Source organism: Pseudonaja textilis, chromosome 7 (genome assembly GCF_049901715.1).
Source record: "Pseudonaja textilis isolate UNSWEBS1 chromosome 7, rPseTex1.2, whole genome shotgun sequence".
NCBI classification, from domain to species: domain Eukaryota; kingdom Metazoa; phylum Chordata; class Lepidosauria; order Squamata; family Elapidae; genus Pseudonaja; species Pseudonaja textilis.
In genome coordinates, this window is record NC_141996.1 from 627,693 (window position 1) to 646,786 (window position 19,094).

The 19,094-nt window shown below is 58.9% G+C and overlaps 1 protein-coding gene across 1 annotated transcript in view; it reads left to right on the forward strand.

Annotated features, from left to right (window-relative positions):
- Positions 1–19,094, forward strand: part of NUP98 (nucleoporin 98 and 96 precursor) — a 36,632-nt gene extending 17,538 nt beyond the window's left edge. Inside the window, 20 exon segments of the mRNA XM_087936863.1 lie at positions 328–444; positions 1,343–1,638; positions 2,819–2,932; positions 3,540–3,678; positions 4,306–4,483; positions 4,911–5,075; positions 5,872–6,048; positions 6,346–6,517; positions 7,501–7,595; positions 7,597–7,928; positions 10,007–10,239; positions 11,963–12,232; positions 12,888–13,045; positions 13,135–13,278; positions 13,771–13,910; positions 14,811–15,032; positions 15,968–16,209; positions 16,331–16,485; positions 16,604–16,715; positions 17,977–19,094. Coding sequence (XP_087792989.1) covers positions 328–444; positions 1,343–1,638; positions 2,819–2,932; positions 3,540–3,678; positions 4,306–4,483; positions 4,911–5,075; positions 5,872–6,048; positions 6,346–6,517; positions 7,501–7,595; positions 7,597–7,928; positions 10,007–10,239; positions 11,963–12,232; positions 12,888–13,045; positions 13,135–13,278; positions 13,771–13,910; positions 14,811–15,032; positions 15,968–16,209; positions 16,331–16,485; positions 16,604–16,715; positions 17,977–18,194 — 3,679 coding nt within the window. The 3' untranslated portion in view covers positions 18,195–19,094.

Here is a 19,094-nt window from a genome sequence, read left to right on the forward strand (position 1 = left end):
CCTCCCTGCAAACCCCTTAAGTCCTTCTAGCCTTGATGATGTTCCCTAGTTGGGTCATGAAACGTCTCCCAAGAAAAGAGCCCCGCTCAGGGAGCCCCGAGGCCCCCACCGTTCAGCCCCGAGCTACGAAGGTTCTCCTCTACCTCAGGACTTCCTCCTCCTCCTCCTCCTCTAGGCCTCCTGCCAAAACAGGACCACCACAGCGGGGACCTGGGCTGGAACTGAGTGCAGGGGGGAGGCCGGACTCTTACCTGGGAGCCATTCCCTGCTTTGGCTTCTCAGCATCAGAATCTCACGGGGTGTCCGTATTTCTCTCCCCCCCCCCAGGAAGAGTATTAAGAAGCTGGTCCTGAAGAACCTCAACGGCAACAGCCTCTTCTCCCCCACCAGCGCCGATGTGGATGACCTTGCCTCGCCTTCCGTCTACCCCGAGAACGGGGATCGGTACGTCTGCCCCTCCCCCCCCCATCTCTGCCCGGTTCCTTTAGGCCACTAGCAGAGGTCGGTCGTTAAACCCAGCTCCAGGTGCAGCGGAGCCATTTGCTGTCCTCCTAGCTATGAAGGTGGAAGTGCTGTGCCTGAATTTCAGGCTGAGTGCAGCATCTAAGTGCAGCACTGTGAAGCATCTAAGTCTAAGTGCTATTGCTATAGTTATTGCTGTATGGCTGGCTCACTCGTTCAGGTGGTTTACAGAAATGAACCCCAATGCAAAACCCAATCCCACCCCCCACCCCGATTTAAATACATAACAACAAAAACAAGGGCAAGGCGTGCCCGCCTGAGCTCCTTCGCCGGAGGAATTGCAGCCGGAGTTCTAATGGAAGCCTGCGGATCCTGAGCCCGTGGCCTCCGTTCTGGAGATTCCCTGCTATGACTGGGTTGAATGGGCTCAGAACATCACAGCCATTGGCAAGAGATAACTCTGAACTGGGGAGTGTATGTTCTCCAGGGCAAAGGGGCTGGACAGGCAGCTCACACCACTTACTCACTTAGGCAGATGTATCCAGCTTGGGCAACTTTAAGGCCTGCGGACTTCAGCTCCCAGAATTCTGGGGATTGGAGTCCACAGGTCTTCTGGGAGTCAAAATCCACCGATCCACCCACCCTAGCTGGCTGGGGAATTCTGGGAGTGGAAGTCCAGAGGTCTTAAAAGTTGCCAAGAGTGAAGAGCCTGGCTGACTCTCTAGATATGCCACCCCGTCACAGAGGCCTTGTCCGAGGCCGAACACCCAGGCCAGCGAAATCCATTCTCTTCCTCACGGCAGAGCAGCTTAGAAACAGTGGCTTCCTCTTGCCTGCCTGGCTGCTTGCTTGCCTTTCTCTGACCGAGTCCCCTCTTCAGGTCGGCGAGTGAGAACCACAGGCAGGACGAGGAGCAGGAAGACGAGAGCTACTCCCGGGAGATGTCCAGGTTCTTAGCCAACGCCATGGCCAAGCCCCTCCCGCAGACTCCCGAGAACGCCCTGCACAAGCACCACAACAACAGTGCGGACGACACCCTCCTGGCCCTGAACGTTCGGCCGGCCCTGCGGAACGGGCTGGAAAACAGCCTGGAGGATGCTTCCTACCACGAGGAGTCCCTCCAGGAGGACCAGGACAAGGAGAGCGAAGACCAGCTCCATCCCACCCATCCGGCAGGTGAGGTCAAAGTTCTTGCAGGATTCGGCTGGATGTCAGCTGGAGTATGTCTGATTTTGTTCTCTTTTGTCCTGCCTTTCTCTCTTTGTAAAGAATTCAAAGCAGAGTAACGTATTTAATGGTACTACTTCCTCTTATTGTCCTCACAACAATAATGCTGTGGAGTGAGTTGGGCTGATGAGAGGATGATTGGCCCAAGATTGTCCACCAGCTTTCGTGCCTGAGTCGGCGATTGGTCCAGAGGCTTTCACGCTTAAGGAGAGACTAGAACTTCCAGTCTCCCAGTGACCCAAAGGCTCTCAGTCAGTTTTCATGACTCAGGCGGGACTAGAACTCACCGGCTCCCAGTTTTCTAGCCTGGTGCCTTAACCACTAGGCCAGACCGGTGGTGCTTATTGGGATAGAAAGAATGGCTTTCCGGGAAGCAGTCATCGGCCTTGCCCTCCCAGGTGACTCTGTCATTGTTTGGATGGTGCTCCAAAGCACTAAGCTGGGGTTCTAAAAGTTGCAATTCATGGCTCAAATCTCTGCAGGCCTCGGGTATTTATACGCCTCTTCCAAAAAGACCAAATGGTGACATTTCAGATCTTCCTTTAAAAACTAACCAACTAACTAACCAACCAACCCAACTAACTCTCTCCCTCTCTCCCTCTCCTCTCCCTCCCTCCCTCCCTCTCTCTCTCTCTCACACCCCCCCAACAAAAGAGAACCAATTCTTTACATATTTATTACATTTGATGACGATGACGATGTCCATTGTCCCATCCAACTCTTGCCAATTCTCTGAGCCAGACTTCTCCACAGTCTTCTGATCTTACACTACCACCTCGAGTGGTTCTGCGCTCTGGCTGGTATCAGCTTTCGATGGCATTATTACATGTAAAGAATTACATATTTTATTTTTTAAAAACACAGTTGTGGTCATCTCAAAAGATGACCACCATGGAATAGGAGTAAGACAAACTCATGTTCAGAGCATTGGGGAACAGTAGTTGTCAGGTGTTGCTGAGCACTGGCCTGCACCCAAAATGTGCCGTGTCACCCTTGGCAGGTGGGTTACATGCGTTCTCCATCTCGGCCTAACAGGCATGTCCCATGGTTTGCTAATGTGCTCAGAGGCTGCCTTGCTGTGTGTGGTATTGCGGGGGACCCTCCCTCACTCGGATTTTGATTTTTCCAGGAATTGTCCTGACCCGTGTGGGCTACTACACCATCCCCTCCCTGGAGGAGCTAGCCAGAATGACCAGTGACACAGGAGAATGCATCGTGATGGACTTCACGGTCGGCCGTAAAGGTGAGAGGAATTACTTCTGCTGCCAGGGTCCTCCCTGTTCCTCGGGCTCAGCCGTACAGACTTCTTAGCTGTCTAAAGGACGGGCAATCCTCGCCTTACAGCAGTTCGTTTAGTGACCATTCAAAGTTACAATGGCACTGAAAAAAGGGACTTAGGACTGTTTTTCACACTTACGGCCATTGCAGCATCCCAGGGTCATGCGATGAAACTCCAGAAGCTTGGCAACTGACTCGTATTTACGACGGTTGCAGTGAGCCAGACTCCCTTAACAACCATGTTGCTAATCTAACAACTGCAGTGATTCCCTTAACAACTATGGCAAAAAGTTCGTAAAATGGGGCAACGTTTGTCCAAGCCTATACAGAAAAATCTGGTCAACAAACAGCACAAATTGGCTCTGGTTGAAGTTCAGTGGAATTCACAGGCTGAGCTTGGATCCCTTGCGGCAACACGGCAATTCCAAACTGATGACGCGTTTCACCCCGCCCTCCTGCCAGCTCTGCCTGCTCTTCTCCATTTTGTGCCCGGCCCTTGATGCTTGTTGAGAGTCTTCGCTACGTGGCCCATTACGTGGCCCCTTAACTGTGGGCTCCTCTGTTCTCCTCAGGCTACGGCTCCATCTACTTCGAGGGCGAGGTCAACCTGACCAACCTGAACCTGGATGAGATTGTGCACATCCGCCGGAAAGAGGTCATTGTCTACCCGGACGACGAATTGAAGCCCCCCATCGGGGAGGGCTTGAACAGGTGATGCTCAGGGGGGGCACGAGGGGGGGCTCATTAAATAGTCACTTCATTCCATTTATATGCCGCCTATCTCACAGCCAGGCAGCTCTAGGTGGCTTACAGCAAGGTTGAAAATGACCATATAAAACACATTAATATTAAAGGGAACAAATAGCTAATGAAGGAAGCAATGTCCACACGGTCCCCAGCCGCAGTTCATTTAGTAACCATTCAAAGTTAACCACACCACTGCAAACATTGAATCGATCACCATTATTTGCACCGTATTAACTAACTCAACAACTGCAGTGATTCACTTAACAACCATGGCAAGAAAGGCCATAAAATGGGGGCAAAGCTCACTTATGCTTAGCAACATAGATTTTTGGTCAGTTGTCATAATTTGAGGATTACCTGTATAATGGAGCGGAGGTGAAGTTTTCTCTTAATACGTTAAGCTGGGGAGGGTTAAGATACGGGACCCAAGGCTGCCTGTTGCTGTGATAAAGACTATTGTACCCCACTCTCATCTCCTGTTCAGCGTCAGAGTCCGCACTGCTGTGCACACACACACACACACACACACACACACACACACCTCTTGGGTGTCTCCATTTCAACCCTCCTCCAACTTCCCCTTCTGAGCAGGCGAGCCGAGGTCACCCTGGACGGAGTTTGGCCCACGGACAAAACCTCGCGCTGCTTGATCAAGAGCCCAGAACGGCTGACAGAAATGAACTACGAAGGCCGGCTGGAGGCCGTCTCTCGGAAACAGGGAGCCCAGTTTAAGGAGTACCGCCCCGAAACCGGTTCATGGGTATTCAAGGTAACCCCTCCTTCCGACGGATGAAACGGGAGCGCGTGCTGGGGGGGGGGCAGCCGGAGTCCCCCTTCTTTTTAGAAATCGTAAGGACCAGGTGGGGGAAGAGCCTCGGTAACATTGGAAAGGATATTCTTTGCGGGGCTTGAGGAAAGTGAGGGTTGCGAAGAGGTGGCAGGAGGAGGAGGAGGACTGTGGGGCCCTTGGTGGTCTCTGACCTTGGTGGTTTTCTCGCAGACGCTTCACGACCCAGCTAGGTGACACCATCAGTACTACTGTAACGGCAATGAAAGTGCTAATAAAAACACATCGCTGTTTGCTGTTATTGAATCTTCATCAGAAATGGACGGGCAGGACGTCATTTTCACACGAGAATAACCCGCCCCGGACCTTCTGATTGGTAAAAGGCAGCTTTTTTTCCCTCTCCGTCCAGGTGGCCCACTTCTCAAAGTACGGCCTGCAGGATTCCGATGAGGAGAGCGAGGAGAGCCTCGCCAAAGTGGAGGCCAAGAAGTTAAAAACTGCTCCGGTGCCCCTGCCGGGCCAGCTGATGTCTCCGCAAATGGCTGCCGCTGGGAAGTTGGCGCCTCCTTCCAAGGTAGGAAAGGAAAAATCCTGGTGCCCTCTTGAAATTGCCGGTTGAAATGTTGCTCCTGCACAGGGCAGAGTCTGCCAACGCAAACAGGCTGGCAATGGGCGATGCCGCCGCTTTTTCCCCTCTGCACCCCGAAGGGCCTCGGCTGTGGCTGCCACCCGGGAGAGCGGAGGCAGGACCAGGAAAAAGTCTGCCACAGCCAGCATCTTCTGTCAAAGGAGCAACACGTGCACTGTTGGGATAACTTCACCCCCCCTTCCCCACACTCTCGTCACCTGAACAGGGTCTTGAAATTCAGGTGAATGAAGGTGACTCCCAGACCTTTAGGGAAGGAAAACCTTTGGCCCCCACTTGGTTAAAGCAAAGGGTTCTGTTACTGGAGATGCTGGTTGCAGAAAAGTCAAGCCAGCTCTGAAATCTATTGCGCTTGGTAGACACAAAAATAAAAGTGCAGGTCTGCCCCAGCCCATCCCTCCCCCCAGGGACCAGTGAGTCCAGCCAGCCGGGGCTGGCCAAGAGAGCATCAACCCAGGGGTCTCCAACCTGGGCCACTTTACGACGGGTGGACTTCAATTCCCAGAGTTCCTCAGCCAGCAAAGCTGGGAGTTGAAATCCACCCGTCGTAAAGTGGCCCAGGTTGGAGACCCCTGCTCTAACCACTGCACCACCGCGGTTCAGAACACACACCTGCATATTTTCTTTCGGGAGGGGGCATCGAAATCCCACGCTTCGTGCGTGCCGGCGCGTTCACAGGAAAAGTGAATTTGACCGAGGTTACCTTCTCTCTCGGCCCTCGCAGAGCCCCGAGGCTGACCACCTGGGGAAGGGGGTCGAATTCGACAGTGACATGGCCGACATCACCCAAGAGCCGCTCCCGGATTCTGTGGCGGAAGAGAATCTGGCGGAAGAGCAGGAGCCGGTGCCGGCCTCGACCCACATTGCCTCCTCCCTGGACATCAACCCTCACACGCTGCAGGTGAGTTCTCCCCCAGGTGCTCCGATTTCCCACCCACCCCGAGGGGGCCTTTTGAAGTGGGATCCCTCCGCACACGGGTAAGAGGCGCCTTTCCTTTTCGCCTTTGGCTTTTGACCCGGGGAAAAAATCAGAATGCTTTACCTGACGCCGCCTTAAAAGTTAAGCCAGCCATGGATTTATGAGGAAGAGAAACCCCCAGAGTTAAAAGCAGGATGGGATGATATAAGGGGGATCGGCTAGAAGACCTCCGAGGTCCCTCCCAGCCCTGGCCATCTCCATCCCGTGTCTTCTGTGCAGATCATGAAGGCTTCTTTGCTGGCGGACGAAGAAGAGCTGGACTGGATGGCGGATCGGCCGTTTGGCAAGCCAGCTGCGGAATTGGACCGTTCGCAAGAGATCTGCTCACCCAGGCTCCCCATCTCCTCCTCCTCCTCCTCCTCCACACGAGGATGGAAAAGCCGCCCCCCAGGTACGGCCAGCACCACGAAGCTCAGAGAGCGCCGAGGACACACACACACACACCCCGGTTCAGTCCTGAGCTACCAATCCTCTCCTTCAAGAGAGCGAGCGTGAAAGGGCCGCTTTGGGTGCCAGGCGTGAGCGCATTGAAGCAGCCAAGTGGGGGGGTTGGAAGATCCCCCTGTCACTTGCAAGCTGGGCTGGAAATCGCCTGGAGGGCCGGGCAGCTCCTGTCACAGAGCCTGGCGGCGACTCTTGGGCCTGCTAATGGGTCTCCGGCTCCGTGGGATTCAACTGGGAGGCCGGGAGATGCCCCGGGAGCCTCGTCCCTCCTCGCCAGGAGCCCTAGACTGGAAAAGGGCGCCTTGTAGGGATGCCTGGCTCTGTGTGTGTGTGTGTCTGTGTGTGTGTGTGTGTGTGTGTGTGTGGGGGGGGGTGGGCTTTGTCCACGAGCAGCAGGGCTGGAATCTCCAGTTAGAGCCTGGCCGGCTCTTCACACCTGCCCAAGCAGGAAGCCCCGCAGGCCTGGCCGCCCCCAGGATCCCCATGACGTGTCCCCTCACCTGGCTGCTCCCAAGGGGAGGCGCTCAGCCTGGCAAGATACTTAATCAACAGGCAGGCGGCCATGAAGGAGCAACTCGGATCTGCTCCGTGCGCCCGGCCTCAGTTCGCAAGAGGCAGCTTCCCCGACCCACTTCCGCTCCTGTTTCTTAAGCCTTCCTTTTGACTTCCTTTTTCTTTTTTCCCCGAATTAAACTTTATTAATTCTTTTACATTTTTAAAAGACAAAAGATAACCGTAGCGTTACATTCGTATTATAAATCTTTATCTCTTGTGCTTTACACGTTTATATACGTTGTTATGCGAATATGTACCTTTATCTGTCGTCCAAATAGTATAAACTGTATATTTACGTTTACATTTTCTGTCCTTTCTCACATTCCTCGAGCTCCCTTTGACCTCCTAACGGCCGGCTTCCCTCCCTCCGTGCAGGTAGCCGGCTGCTGCAGTCCAGACCCTCCACGGGCTCTTTCCTGCTCCCAAGCGCCTCCCTGCAGGACCGCCGCAGCCCGAAGACTTCCTCCCTGGGTGGGGCTTTGCCCGCCCCCCCCCTGGGCTGCCCTTTCTCCCCTGGCCTCGGCCTTCGTCATGCCGCGCCCGGCTCCCGAGGCGCCCCTGAAGACTGTGGGTGTCCGCAGGCAGCCGGGCCTGGTGCCCCTGGAGAAGTCGGTGGCCTACGGCAAAGGGCGGCTGCTGAAGGACATGGCCCTCTTCATGGGACGCTCCTTCCGGGTCGGCTGGGGGCCCAGCTGGGTTTTGGCCCACGGCGGAGAGCGCTTGAGCCCCCGGAGCGAGCCGGACGATCATCCCGGGGAGGCCGCAGAGTACGGATTCTTGCCAGCCCCCATGGCACCGAAGCAGTACGTCCTGGCTCTGCAACGCTGGGGGTGGGGAGGGAAAGTGCCCCCGCGCCCCTCCCAGTGTAGCCAGTGGGGACCCTCTGGGCGCCCCCCTCAATCAGGGTGGCACAAATACCCCCACCGGGTATGTTTTCCGGAGCACTCGGGCCTTTCCCTTCCCTGCTGGGTCCTTGGAGGGCGGGGGGGGGGAATTGTGGGGCTGGATGCATTGATGGATCCTGGGAAAGAGAAGGAAGCCCCCCCCCTCCTTTCCCTCGCCCTCTGCCCGGATTGGCCGAGGGGGGGGAGGGTGCAAAAGGGGCCCCCGGCCTCGGGTTCCTTCCCCTGGGCCTTGGGGGCGGTCGCAGCTCTCCCTGGGTAGTGCTCGACTTAACAACAGTCCGTTTAGAGACCCTTCCCAAAAAACCAGGGACCCCCGACAGTTTCTCCCCCTTAACCCCCATTACAGCCACCATCCCCTTCAGAGGCCTGGCAGCTGGTTCCTGTTTATGACGATCGCAGCCTCCCTGGGGCCACGTGGCCAGCAGGGTCAGTGGGGAAGCCGGATTTATAAAACAACAACCAAGTGATCAACTGCCGTGATTCCCTTAACAGCTGCGGCCAGAAAGGTCACAAAATGGGGCGAAACTCACTCCACAGCTGCCTCCCTTAGCCACGGGATGCTTTGGGCTCCGTTGTCATAAGTCGAGGACTACCTGGAGTAGGAGCAGCAGCTGCGCTGCAAGGGAGTGGAAGGCTGAGCCAGGGGTCCTGAGGGAGCTCCCACCCCGAGGCCGGTCCGTGGGGGGGGGTTTATCCCACTCGCTTCCCCCCCCCCCCCGGCTTCAGAGTAGCCAAGCAAGCCCACCGTTGGACCGAAGGAGAAGCCGTCCATCCCAACAGGCCCCGGCCTGATGCCCTGCCTTTTTGGGGGGGGGCGGGGTTGAACAACGTGCTCTGGGATCCAAACACTTTTCTCAGGGGGCTGATTTTTGCTCCCCTTGGAAAGCAGATCAAGAACGGGTTGGGGAGTGGGGTCTGAGGGTGGGTAGGTCTCTCTCTCCTCTCTCTCCCTCTCTGTGTCTCTCTCTCTCTCTCTCTCCTCTATCTCTGTCTCTCTCTTGTCTCTCTCTCTTTGTCTCTCTCTCTCCTCTCTGTCTCTCTGTGTGTCTCTGTCTCTCTTTGTCTCTCTCTCTCTCTCTCTCTCTCTCTCTCTCTCTCTCTCTGTCTCTCTCTCTCTCTCTCTCTCTCTCTCACTTTGTCTCTGTCTCTCTCTCTCTCCTCTCTCTGTCTCTCTCTCTCTCTGCCTCTCTCTCTCTCTCTCTTGTCTCTCTCTCTGCTCTCTCTCTCTCTGTCTCTCTTCTCTCTCTCTCTCTCTGTCTCTCTCTCCTTGTCTCTCTCTCTCTCCCTCTCTGTCTCTCTCTTCTCTCTGTCTCTGTCTCTCTTTCTCTCTCTCTCTCTCTCTCTCTCTCTCTCTCTCTCTCTCTCTCTCTCTTTTGTCTCTCCTCTCTGTCTCTCTCTCTTCTCTCTCTCTTGTCTCTGCTCTCTCTCTCTCTTTGTCTCTGTCTCTCTCTCCCCTCTGTCTCTCTCTCTTTCTCTCTGCCTCTCTCTCTCTCTCTCTCTCTCTCTCTCTCTGTCCTCTCTGTTCTGTCTCTGTCTCTCTCTCTCTGTTCTCTCTGTCTGTCTCTCTCTCTCTCTCTCTCTCTGTCCTCTCTGTTTCTGTCTCTGTCTCTCTCTCTCTCTCTCTGTCTGTCTCTCTCTCTCTCTCTCCCCTCTCTTTCTCTGTCTCTCTCTCTCTCTCTGTTTCTGTCTCTCTCTCTCTCTTTCTCTCTCTGTCTCTCTCTCTCTCTGTCTCTCTCTCTCTCTTGTCTCTCTGTCTCTTCTGTCTCTTTCTCTCTCTCTCTCTGTTTCTGTCTCTCTCTCTCTGTCTGTCTGTCTGTCTCTCTCTGTCTCTCTGTCTCTCTCTCTGTCTCTCTCCGCAGGGTAGAGCTTGTCCATCCTCCCCCTAAATTCCCTGCAGCATCAAAGGAAGGATTGGGGGTGGGGGTGGCAGTAGCTGTTGGTCACCCCGCCTTCCCTCTTCCTGATCACCCCTGCAGGGTCTCCGAGTCCCCCTTCAAGGTGCACCTGGAGAAGCTGACCCTGGACGGCAAGCCCACCGACCGCGTCTACCTGCCCGCATTAGAGATCCAGCTGAAGCACAGCACCGTCCACCTGGATGACCCCTGCCCCTTCCTGGCCCCCAACCCGGGCGTGGCAGCCATCCACGAATACGCCGCCTGGGCCTCGGAGGCATCAGAAGACGCAGGAGGAGGAGAAGGAGAAGAAGAAGGTGAGGGGGGCGGTCAAGGGAAGGTGCTGGGGTCTCACCTGTGGGCAGGATCACCTCCTCTCAAGAGTGAGGGGGGGGGAAGGAGTGCGGCTGAGGAGGATGCTGGGCCGCCTTCCTGGCTTTGGCCCCGAGAACGAGGGCTCAAGACCCGGGGAGCTCTGCTCGGCCCCCAATCTCTCTGGCCCTGTTGAACAGCAGGGAGGGGAGGAAGAGGGGGCGGTTGTGCGCACACACACACACACACACGGGTGCAAATGGAGCTCTGCCCACCACTCCCGCGTCCTGGTTCCCAGTGGGCTACAGCCCAGCACCGGACCCGTGGCTGGAGACACGGGAGCTCAGGCCGAAGGGTGTGTCCAGATAACAGGCGGCTCAGGAGGGGCCCTCCCTAAATTCACGGGAGGGATAAGAAGAGACCCCAACACCATCAAGGTTTTGCTTAGAGCCCGTCCCAATCAAAGCAGCTTTTGGGGACCCCTGGGGCATTGGGGTTGCCTGGCCTGGCCCCCCTCCTTGGACTGGCATCGGCCTGGCAAGGCTCCGTCCGAGCTGCTGCTGCTGCTGCTGGTCACCCAGGCAGTCAGGGCTGGAACAGGTCGTCCTCCCGGTTTTCCTGGCCGTGGAGACGTCCGTCGGGGTCATCGTTCCTCCTCCTGGATCAGGGCCCCCCAAAACTTGGCCGCTTTAAGACTGGTGGACTTCAACTCCCAGAATTCTCCAGCCAGCTCTGCTTGTATAGTTTGTATAGCTCTGCTGGCTGGAGAATTCTGGGAATTAATCCACAGGTCTTCAAGTGGCCCAGGTTGAGACGCCTGACTTAGATGACCCTTCTGGTCTCTTCCAACTCTCTCATTCCTGGCTGGCTGGGGAATTCTGGGAGTTGAAGTCCACAAGTCTTAAAGTGGCCCAGGTTGGAGGCATGACTTAGATGACCCTTCTGGTCTCTTCCAACTCTCTCATTCCTGGCTGGCTGGAGAATTCTGGGAATTGAAGTCCACAGGTCTTCAAGTGGCCCAGGTTGGAGACGCCTGACTTAGATGTCCCTTCTGGTCTCTTCCAACTCTATCATTCCTGGCTGGCTGAGGAATTCTGGGAGTTGAAGTCCACCAGTCTTAAAGGGGCCAGGTTTTGGGGGGCCCCGGCCCAGATGGGTAGCTGTTGTCTGCTTTCAGCCAGTACTTATTTTGGGGGCCTCCAAGAACCTCGAAAAAGCCAACGGGGCCCCAGAGGGGTGGGAGGAAAGCAGGATTTAACTCTCCGTTGGGCTGCCGAATGCGGCTCCCAGGAGGGAGCAGAAGGCTATCCGGGGCAGTCCTCGACTTACAGCCACGGTTGAGCCCAGATTTTCCGTTGCTAAGCAAGGCAGTTGATCAGTGAGCGTTGCCCCGTTTTACAACCTTCCTTGCCGCAGTCGTTAAGAGACTCACTGCGGCTGTTAGCTGTTTCTAAAGGGAACCTGGCTTTTCCTTGTCAGCCAGCGGTCACCAAAGGGGGTCACTTGGACCCTGCGACCGTCATAAGTATGAACCGGCTGGCAAAAATTTGGATCAGGGGACCAGTGGGGATGCTGGCAACGGTTGTGGGGGGTGAGAAAGGGGGCCTTTTTCCAGTGCCGCCGTAACTTGGAGCGGTCACTCAAGGAAGGGTTGTGACTGGAGGGCAGGGAGCGTCCAGCCAGGGGTGGCCAGGCTGACTGACGCCTCTGGCCGCTCCCTCCCCGCAGCCGTGGTGAGGACCTGGGGCCTGGTGTGGCGCCTGTGCGAGGCGCTCTGGGGCCGCCTGAAGGAGCTGGAGGGGCGCCTGGAGGAGCCCAGCGAGTACGGGCTGCTGCTGGAGCGCCGGAGGGCCTTCTCCCGCTGGCTCTCCCGGACGGCGGCCCATCGCATCCAGGAGGAGGTGGCGCTCCGGCAGAACGACGCTCCCGCCGAGGCCGTCTTCAGCTACCTGACCGGGAAGCAGATCAGCAACGCCTGCCACCTGGCCCAGCAGTCTGGTAAGAGCCCACGCCCGGCCCCTCTGGCCTCCCCCGGGGTGGGGTGCGGCGTGTGCGTGTGTAGGGGAGGCGGAAATAGTGCGCCCAGCGAAGGGCTCGCTGTGCTCCGTGTGGAAGGGGTGGCCTCCCTCGAGTTGGCCCTTCCGGAGGCTGTTGGAGGGCCTCCTTCCAGAGCGTGGCACCCTGGTCTCTGGAGACGGAAGGAGGCCAAGGCCCAGGGCAAAAGGCAGCCTGGCTTGGCACAGCTGGCTTTCTTTTCTTCTAAGCCCCCCTGACCCCCTCCTCTGCCTGTCTCGGACCCCTGGGGGAAGGCCTTGACGGGCAGGCGAAAGGCCACGCCCGGTCTGAACATCTGGCAGGAGCCTTAGAACGAATGGAGATTAAGTCAGTTTTAAAAGCCCAGAACGCTGCAGGTGGAGGGGGGACGGGGGTCTCCTTCCTGTTCCACCAACCACTTCCAACGCAGGGCAGGCCCCCCCCCAGGTGTTAGGGCCCCTGTGGGTTGGGTGGCCAACGGGGCAGGGGTGGGCCTCACCCCAGGGGGCCGAGGCAGTCCAGAGGGTCCCGGGCCCTGGGGCGGGGTCTGCAGCGAGCTCCTTCCGCCGGCCTGGGTGGGGGTGTTGCATGCCTCATAGCCCGAGCTCTTCCGTTGCAGGGGACCTCCGCCTGTCTCTGCTCCTCTCCCAGCTGGTGGGGAGCCAGGAGGTCCGGGAGCTGCTGGCCCTGCAGTTGGCCGACTGGCACCAGCTCCAAGCGGACGGCTTCATCCAGGACGAGCGGCTGCGCATTTTCTGCCTCCTGGCTGGCAAGCCGGTGAGTGGTGTGAGTGGCGCTTGCTTTCTGCCCCGGCCGCTGTGGCCGCTGTGGGGCCCCCTTTTCAGCCCCGGGTCTCCCTGCCGCAGGTGTGGCAGTTGTCCGAGAAGAGGACCATCAACGTGTGTTCCCAACTGGACTGGAAGCGCTCCCTGGGGGTCCACCTGTGGTACCTGCTGCCTTCCACAGCCCCCCTTTCGAAGGCCCTCAGCACGTACGAAGCCGCGTTCCAGGTAGGCGGCCCTGGGGGGGTGGCCCGGGGCGCAGAGCCCCGCCTGGATGGGGGCTCTGCCCGGGGAAGAGAGGGGCCAGGAGGGGCGTTGGGCCTCTCCCTGTTCCCCATGGCCCTTACCCACTGGCTGGGGACGATGGGAATCCAGCCCCTTCCACCCAGCTTGCCCTGCGTAGTTCAAGGCTTCACGTTAATTGTACTGCAGACCATCCAGGCTGTGAGGGTGAAATGGATGGGTGGCTTTGAAACATGTGAGAGAGAGAGAGAATAGAGGGAGGGGAAAGCAATTTTATATAGATTTTGAATATAAAACCTTATATCGATTTTCCAAGAGACGGAGGGGAACGTTTGTTGGCCAGAGTGGAGGATCCCCGTGTAGCTTAGTTGGGGGACGTGGGAGAAAGGAGGAGGAAGGCCTGGCTGGAGCTCTGGAGGGGGGGAGGGGAGCTTGATCGAAACACACACACACCCCTCTGGCCTCCGTGTTCCCCAGGCCACCCCAGAGGGAGAGGGATACGCCTGCCCTCCGCTGCCTCCCTACCTAGAGGACTCCGGCTACGTGGCGGAGAACGACAACGCCCAGCGGCCCCTGCGCGACGTGTGTTTCCACCTGCTGAAATTGTACAGCGACAGGTACCTTCTCCTTTTGCCTTCTCCCCCCCCCTGCCCCACCCCCCCCAGGCCTTGGGTGGACCACAGCCAGGAACGCTGGGGGCTCCCCCACTCGCTCCCCCCACCCCCACCCAGAGGCCTGGGGCCGCGGCTCCCAGAATTCCCACCTCCCCCGGATGGATTCTTGCAGGTTAAACTGGGGCAGAGAGAAAGGAATACGCTGGGTCTCTTTTTTCCCTCCCTTCCTTCTCCTTTGGCCGCCTTGATTTCCTGTGGGGCCCCGGTCCTATTTAAATTCAAAAATTGTATTTTACCTTTTTCTTATTTCTGGTCACCCCCTGGACCCGTCCCTGCTGCTGCTGAGAGGAAGGGCCAAGGCCCAAGGCCACCCTGAGGCAGGGCTGGGCAGCTGTGGCCGCTTTACGACCAGTGGACCCCAACTCCCAGAATCCCACGGGGGGGGCTGGCTCAGGAAGTCCCCCCGTCATAAAGGGGCCATAGCTGCCCTGCCCTAAAAGCAAGAACAAAGCCGCTCCGCCATTCCCAGCCTGGCTTTAAGAGCTACGTCCCAAGTGGCTCCCATTCCAAATCCAGCTCTCCTTAATTCTCACCCGGCTCCTTGGCTGAAGAGCCCGGTGACTCTCTCGCTCTTTTCCTGCCGGGGGCTCCCTGTCTTGGAGGACCCCCTGGCGCCCTCCGGGCTGGGCGGTTTCCTTGCCGATGCTCCATCGGCCAAAGGAGGCAACCTCGTTCGTCATTGGCGCCAGCCGAGCCCTCCGGTCCCTGAGGGTGTTGCCTGGGATGGCCGCGAAACGCCCAGCAAGCAGACCAGCCAGCTCCGAGGGCAGCGCAGGTGTGGTGGGTGCCCTCCTTGGAGGGACCCGGCCCAGCCAGCAGGGTTGACCTGGGCTTCCCTTGCAGGTGCTACGACTTGCACCAGCTGCTGGACCCCCGGAGCGTCACGGCAGACCCCTTGGACCACCGCCTCAGCTGGCACCTGTGGGAAGCGCTCCGGGCCCTGAACTACACCCACCTGTCGGAGCAGTGCCAGGGGGTGCTGAACGGGAGCTACGCAGCCCAGCTGGAGAGGGAGGGGCTGTGGGAGTGGGCCGTCTTCGTCCACCTGCACACCCCCAACGCTCGGTGAGTGGTCCCAGCGCCTGCAGAGGGACGCGGCAGGAAGGCCGCGGCAGCAGCCACAGTTGAGCCCAGAGCTTCCGTTGCTGAGGTGGTTCAGTGAACCTTGGCTCGTTTTACGACCTTTCCCGCAAGAAGAGTCTTTAAGCGAATCTGACCTCCCCCTTGACTCGACGTGCTGGACGGTCGCAGAAGGGGGTCACTTTGACCCCATGGACGCTGCGACCGTCATAAACACGAATGGTTATGGGCCCCTGGGTTTTGATGGCATGACCCCAGGTCGATGCTGCAACAGTCATTAAGGTAGAAAAACGGGCGTAAGAAAAAAGGCTCTTTTTGGCCCCCAAACTGCCTGAAAACGGCCCAGGAAACGGTCTGGTTTTTTGGCCACTTTCCGGGCTGTTTCCCGGTGCTCCGGCGCCCGTGAAGATCAGCTGGCCGGGTGCGCCTAAAATCAGGAGAGCAGCTGGCAGGGCCCATGTGCCCACGGAGCGGGCTCTGCACGCCGCCTGTGGCCTGGGTGCCCCTTTACTCGGCGGTGGGTCTGAGGTTGGCCCTGGCGTTGATCCCTGCTCACCTGGGCGCTTGACCGCTGGAGGAGGGAGGCTGGGGGCCTTCCTGCTCCCTTGAGGGTCTCTCTCGCGAAGGGTGGAGACGTGGTTTGTCTCTGCGGGTCTGTCGATGGCTGGCCTGTCGAGGGGGCCAGGCTTCCAGCATTTGGGGGCTTGGCCTGGGAAGATGGAACCTCAGGACCACCAGCCACGTAACCCCCCTCCCAAGCAAGGAACTGCCACGGATGACGTGGCCTCGTTTGGGTCATGAACCTGCGAGGAAACACCCCCGGCTCAGAGGGCCCCCTCCTTCCAACCCTGAGCTGCCCTTATGCGGAGCCCTGGTGCCCCTCGGCTGTCCCTCACCCTCCCCTCCCCTCCCCTCCCCAGAACGCGGGAAAGAGCCGTGCGGGAGCTGCTGAACCGCCACTGCAAGCTGCTGGAGTCGCCGGAGTCCGGGGACAAGGAGGCCTTCCTGACGCGGAAGCTGTGCGTCCCCCCGGAGTGGATCTACGAGGCGAAGGCCCTCTGGGCCCACAGGGAGGGCGACAAGGCCCGGGAGGCCCTCTACCTCTTCAAGGCCGGCCACTGGAACCGGTGCCACCAGCTGGTGGTCAGGCACTTGGCTTCGGGTGAGCTCTCCCCCCCCCCCCCCTCCCTGGCTGCCCTCCATGGGGCTGAAGCCCCCGCTAAGAGGAGAGGCGGGGCAGGCAGACCCCTGCCCACTCTCCTCCTCCCTCCCCTCCCTCACAGACGCCATCATCAATGAGAACTACACCTACCTGAGGGGGTTCTTGGAAGACCTGGCCAGCCCCGAGCGCTGCAGCCTCATCCAGGGCTGGGACACGGCCGGGCTGGTCTTCTTGGACTACCTCCGGGTCATCGAGATGGTCAGCAGGATTCAGCAGGTGAGGTGGGGCCGCTGGGATGTTCCCCCCCCAACCCCCAGGTGTGGGGCTCTTGACCCACCCACCCTGTCCAAGTGGCCACTGACCCCCTTCTCCCTCCCCCCTGGTCTGTCCCCAGCTGGAGGTCACCGGCTACGAGCTGGAGGAGCTCCACTCCAAAGTGATCTCCCTCTGCGGCAGGATAGAGCTGGTCCAGTGCCAGGGTGCCAAGGACAGGCTGGCTCAGTCGGGTAAGGCCGGGCCGGGCACTCGGGGCCACCGCCTGCGGGGAGGCAGGGCCACTGCAATGGGGCGCGGGACTCGCCTGGAGGGGGGCTGAAGGTGCCCCTATCCTCCAGCCCAAGGGGGAAGGTGGCTCGGCCAGCAGGGGATCCTGGCAGCTTCTCCCCACCAAAGAGGCCGCCCGGGGCTTTGCACGGAGCATTAGAGGAGGGGAAGCATGCGGGAGCCAGTTTGCTCCCCAAGAGGCCCCCATTTTACCACTCTTCCCCCCCCGCCCCCCCCGGTCTATAAAATGAAAACAGACATGGGGCTTCACACACACACACACACACACACACACACACCGCTACTGGATGGCCAGAAGGGGTTCCTCCTTGGGCGCTTGGCCTCCGGAGCCCCCTCCACCCCCCGAAGGCCCACTCTCAGCAAGGAGTGCTTAAGGCAGAGAAGGCCCTGTTTTGGGGGGGCAGGGGGGGGGGATCTTCCTGCTAGACTAGATAGTCACACACTAGACCAGGGGTCTCCCACCTGGGCCACTTTAAGGCTTGTGGACTTCAGCTTTGCCGGCTGAGGAATTCTGGGAGTTGAAGTCCACGAGTCTTCAAGAGGCCCAGGTGGGAGACCCCTGACTTAGATGACCCTTCTGGTCCCTTCCAACTCTATCATTCCTGACTGGCTGAGGAATTCTGGGGGTTGAAGTCCACAAGTCTTAAAGGGGCCCCGGTTGGAGGCCCCTGACTTAGATGACCCTTCTGGTCTCTTCCAACTCTATCATTCCTGACTGGCTGGAGAATTCTGGGAGTTGAAGTCCACCAGCCTTAAAGGGGCCCAGGTTGGAGGCCCCTGCCCTAGACCCCACTTGGGGCTGTTTGAATCGGCTGAGTTTTATAGTGTAATTGTGTCCGTCTCTTAGGGTTGAAAGACGGGTGGCCAAGTAAGGTGGATGGGCGGATGGAGACGGAGACAATCAAAGAGAGAGAGAGAGAGAGAGAGAGAGATTACATATAGATGTACCCTTAGATCTAGACAGACAGACAGGGTGGATGATAGACAGGTGGATGGGTGGGCGCCCCTCCCTCCTCTTGGGGGCCTGGTCCAGGCTGGGGAAGGACCCGGGGACTCCGTGGGTCTGAGCCCCCAGCGCTCCCCTTCGCGGCCCCTGCTGCTTCAACGGAGGGGCCTCGGAGCGCCTGGCCCATGGGGCTCCCTCCCTGGCCCTGGCCTGACCGGCTGCCCCCCGCTTTTCTCTCCCCCCCCCCCGTCCTCCAGAGATGGCCAAGCGCAACGCAGACATCCTCCGTGTGGTGCTGAGCTTGCAGCACCCTCCAGACCCGGCCTGTGGCGCCACCCCCGACGTGCAGAGGGTCCCGCTGCGCCTGCTGGCCCCCCACATCAGCCGGCTCCCCATGCCGGAGGACTATGCGCTGGAGGAGCTCCGCGGGCTGACCCAGTCCTACCTGCGGGAACTGATGGTGGTGGCCCAGTGAGGGAGCCGCCCTGCCTGCGAGTTGGGGGGCCCGCCTGCCGTCCCTTTGGACCCAGCGGGAGGGGGGGTACAGGACGCCTTCCTGCTTTTTGGGGGAGGGGCACAGCTACCGCCACCTAGCTTGAGAGGGGGAGGGGGGCGCAGGAAGCTTAAGGCCTGGCTCTGGGGGGGACTGCGGTGAGCCCCCTCCCCTCCCCGCCGCTTTGTGGTCTCAATAAAGTCTGCAGAACCCGCAGTGGTGACCGCTCCCCGCTGGCCTGGCGTTTGGCAGGCTGAAGAAGACGAAGGGGGGGGCAGCAGCGGCTGAGACCCTCCCCTCGGCTCACGGGGGGTGAGGGGTGGGGGGAACGCTAGAAATCATTGTGTGTAAACAGTCCCTGAGTCAGTCGGGCTCTGCCTGGACACTGGGTCAGGGGGGGGGCAGGATGGCCCCGGAGGGAGGGGGCTCAGCGGTCATCACCCCCTCCCCATCGGTTGGCCCAAGCAGAGAAGTCCGGTCGGGCCGCTTGCTTTGGCTTTCGCCCAGGGCCGGAGAGGCTGGGGGAGGAAGCCCCCTTGGAAGACCCTCCCCCCAGGGGCAGCCCCAGAGGAGGAGGGGGGAGCACTCAGAAGCCGGCCCTCCCTTCCGTCCCCGCGTGGGGAGGGGCTCTGCGCGTTGGCCAGGTGCCCAGGCTCAGCCCTCTGCACAGTCTCGGCCTGGGCCTTGCCCGGGGGCGGGGGCGTGTGCATGTGTGCTTGACTGCGTGTCTTGAGGGGGGGGGGTGCCAGAAAAGTTGTTACGCATGAAGATTATGTAAAGGTTTTTATTAAAAACTATAAATAAATGATCCCAATTATTTTCTTGTCTGTTTTTCTGGAAATACTTTCTACCAAAAAAAAATAAAATGTTTATAGCATTTTC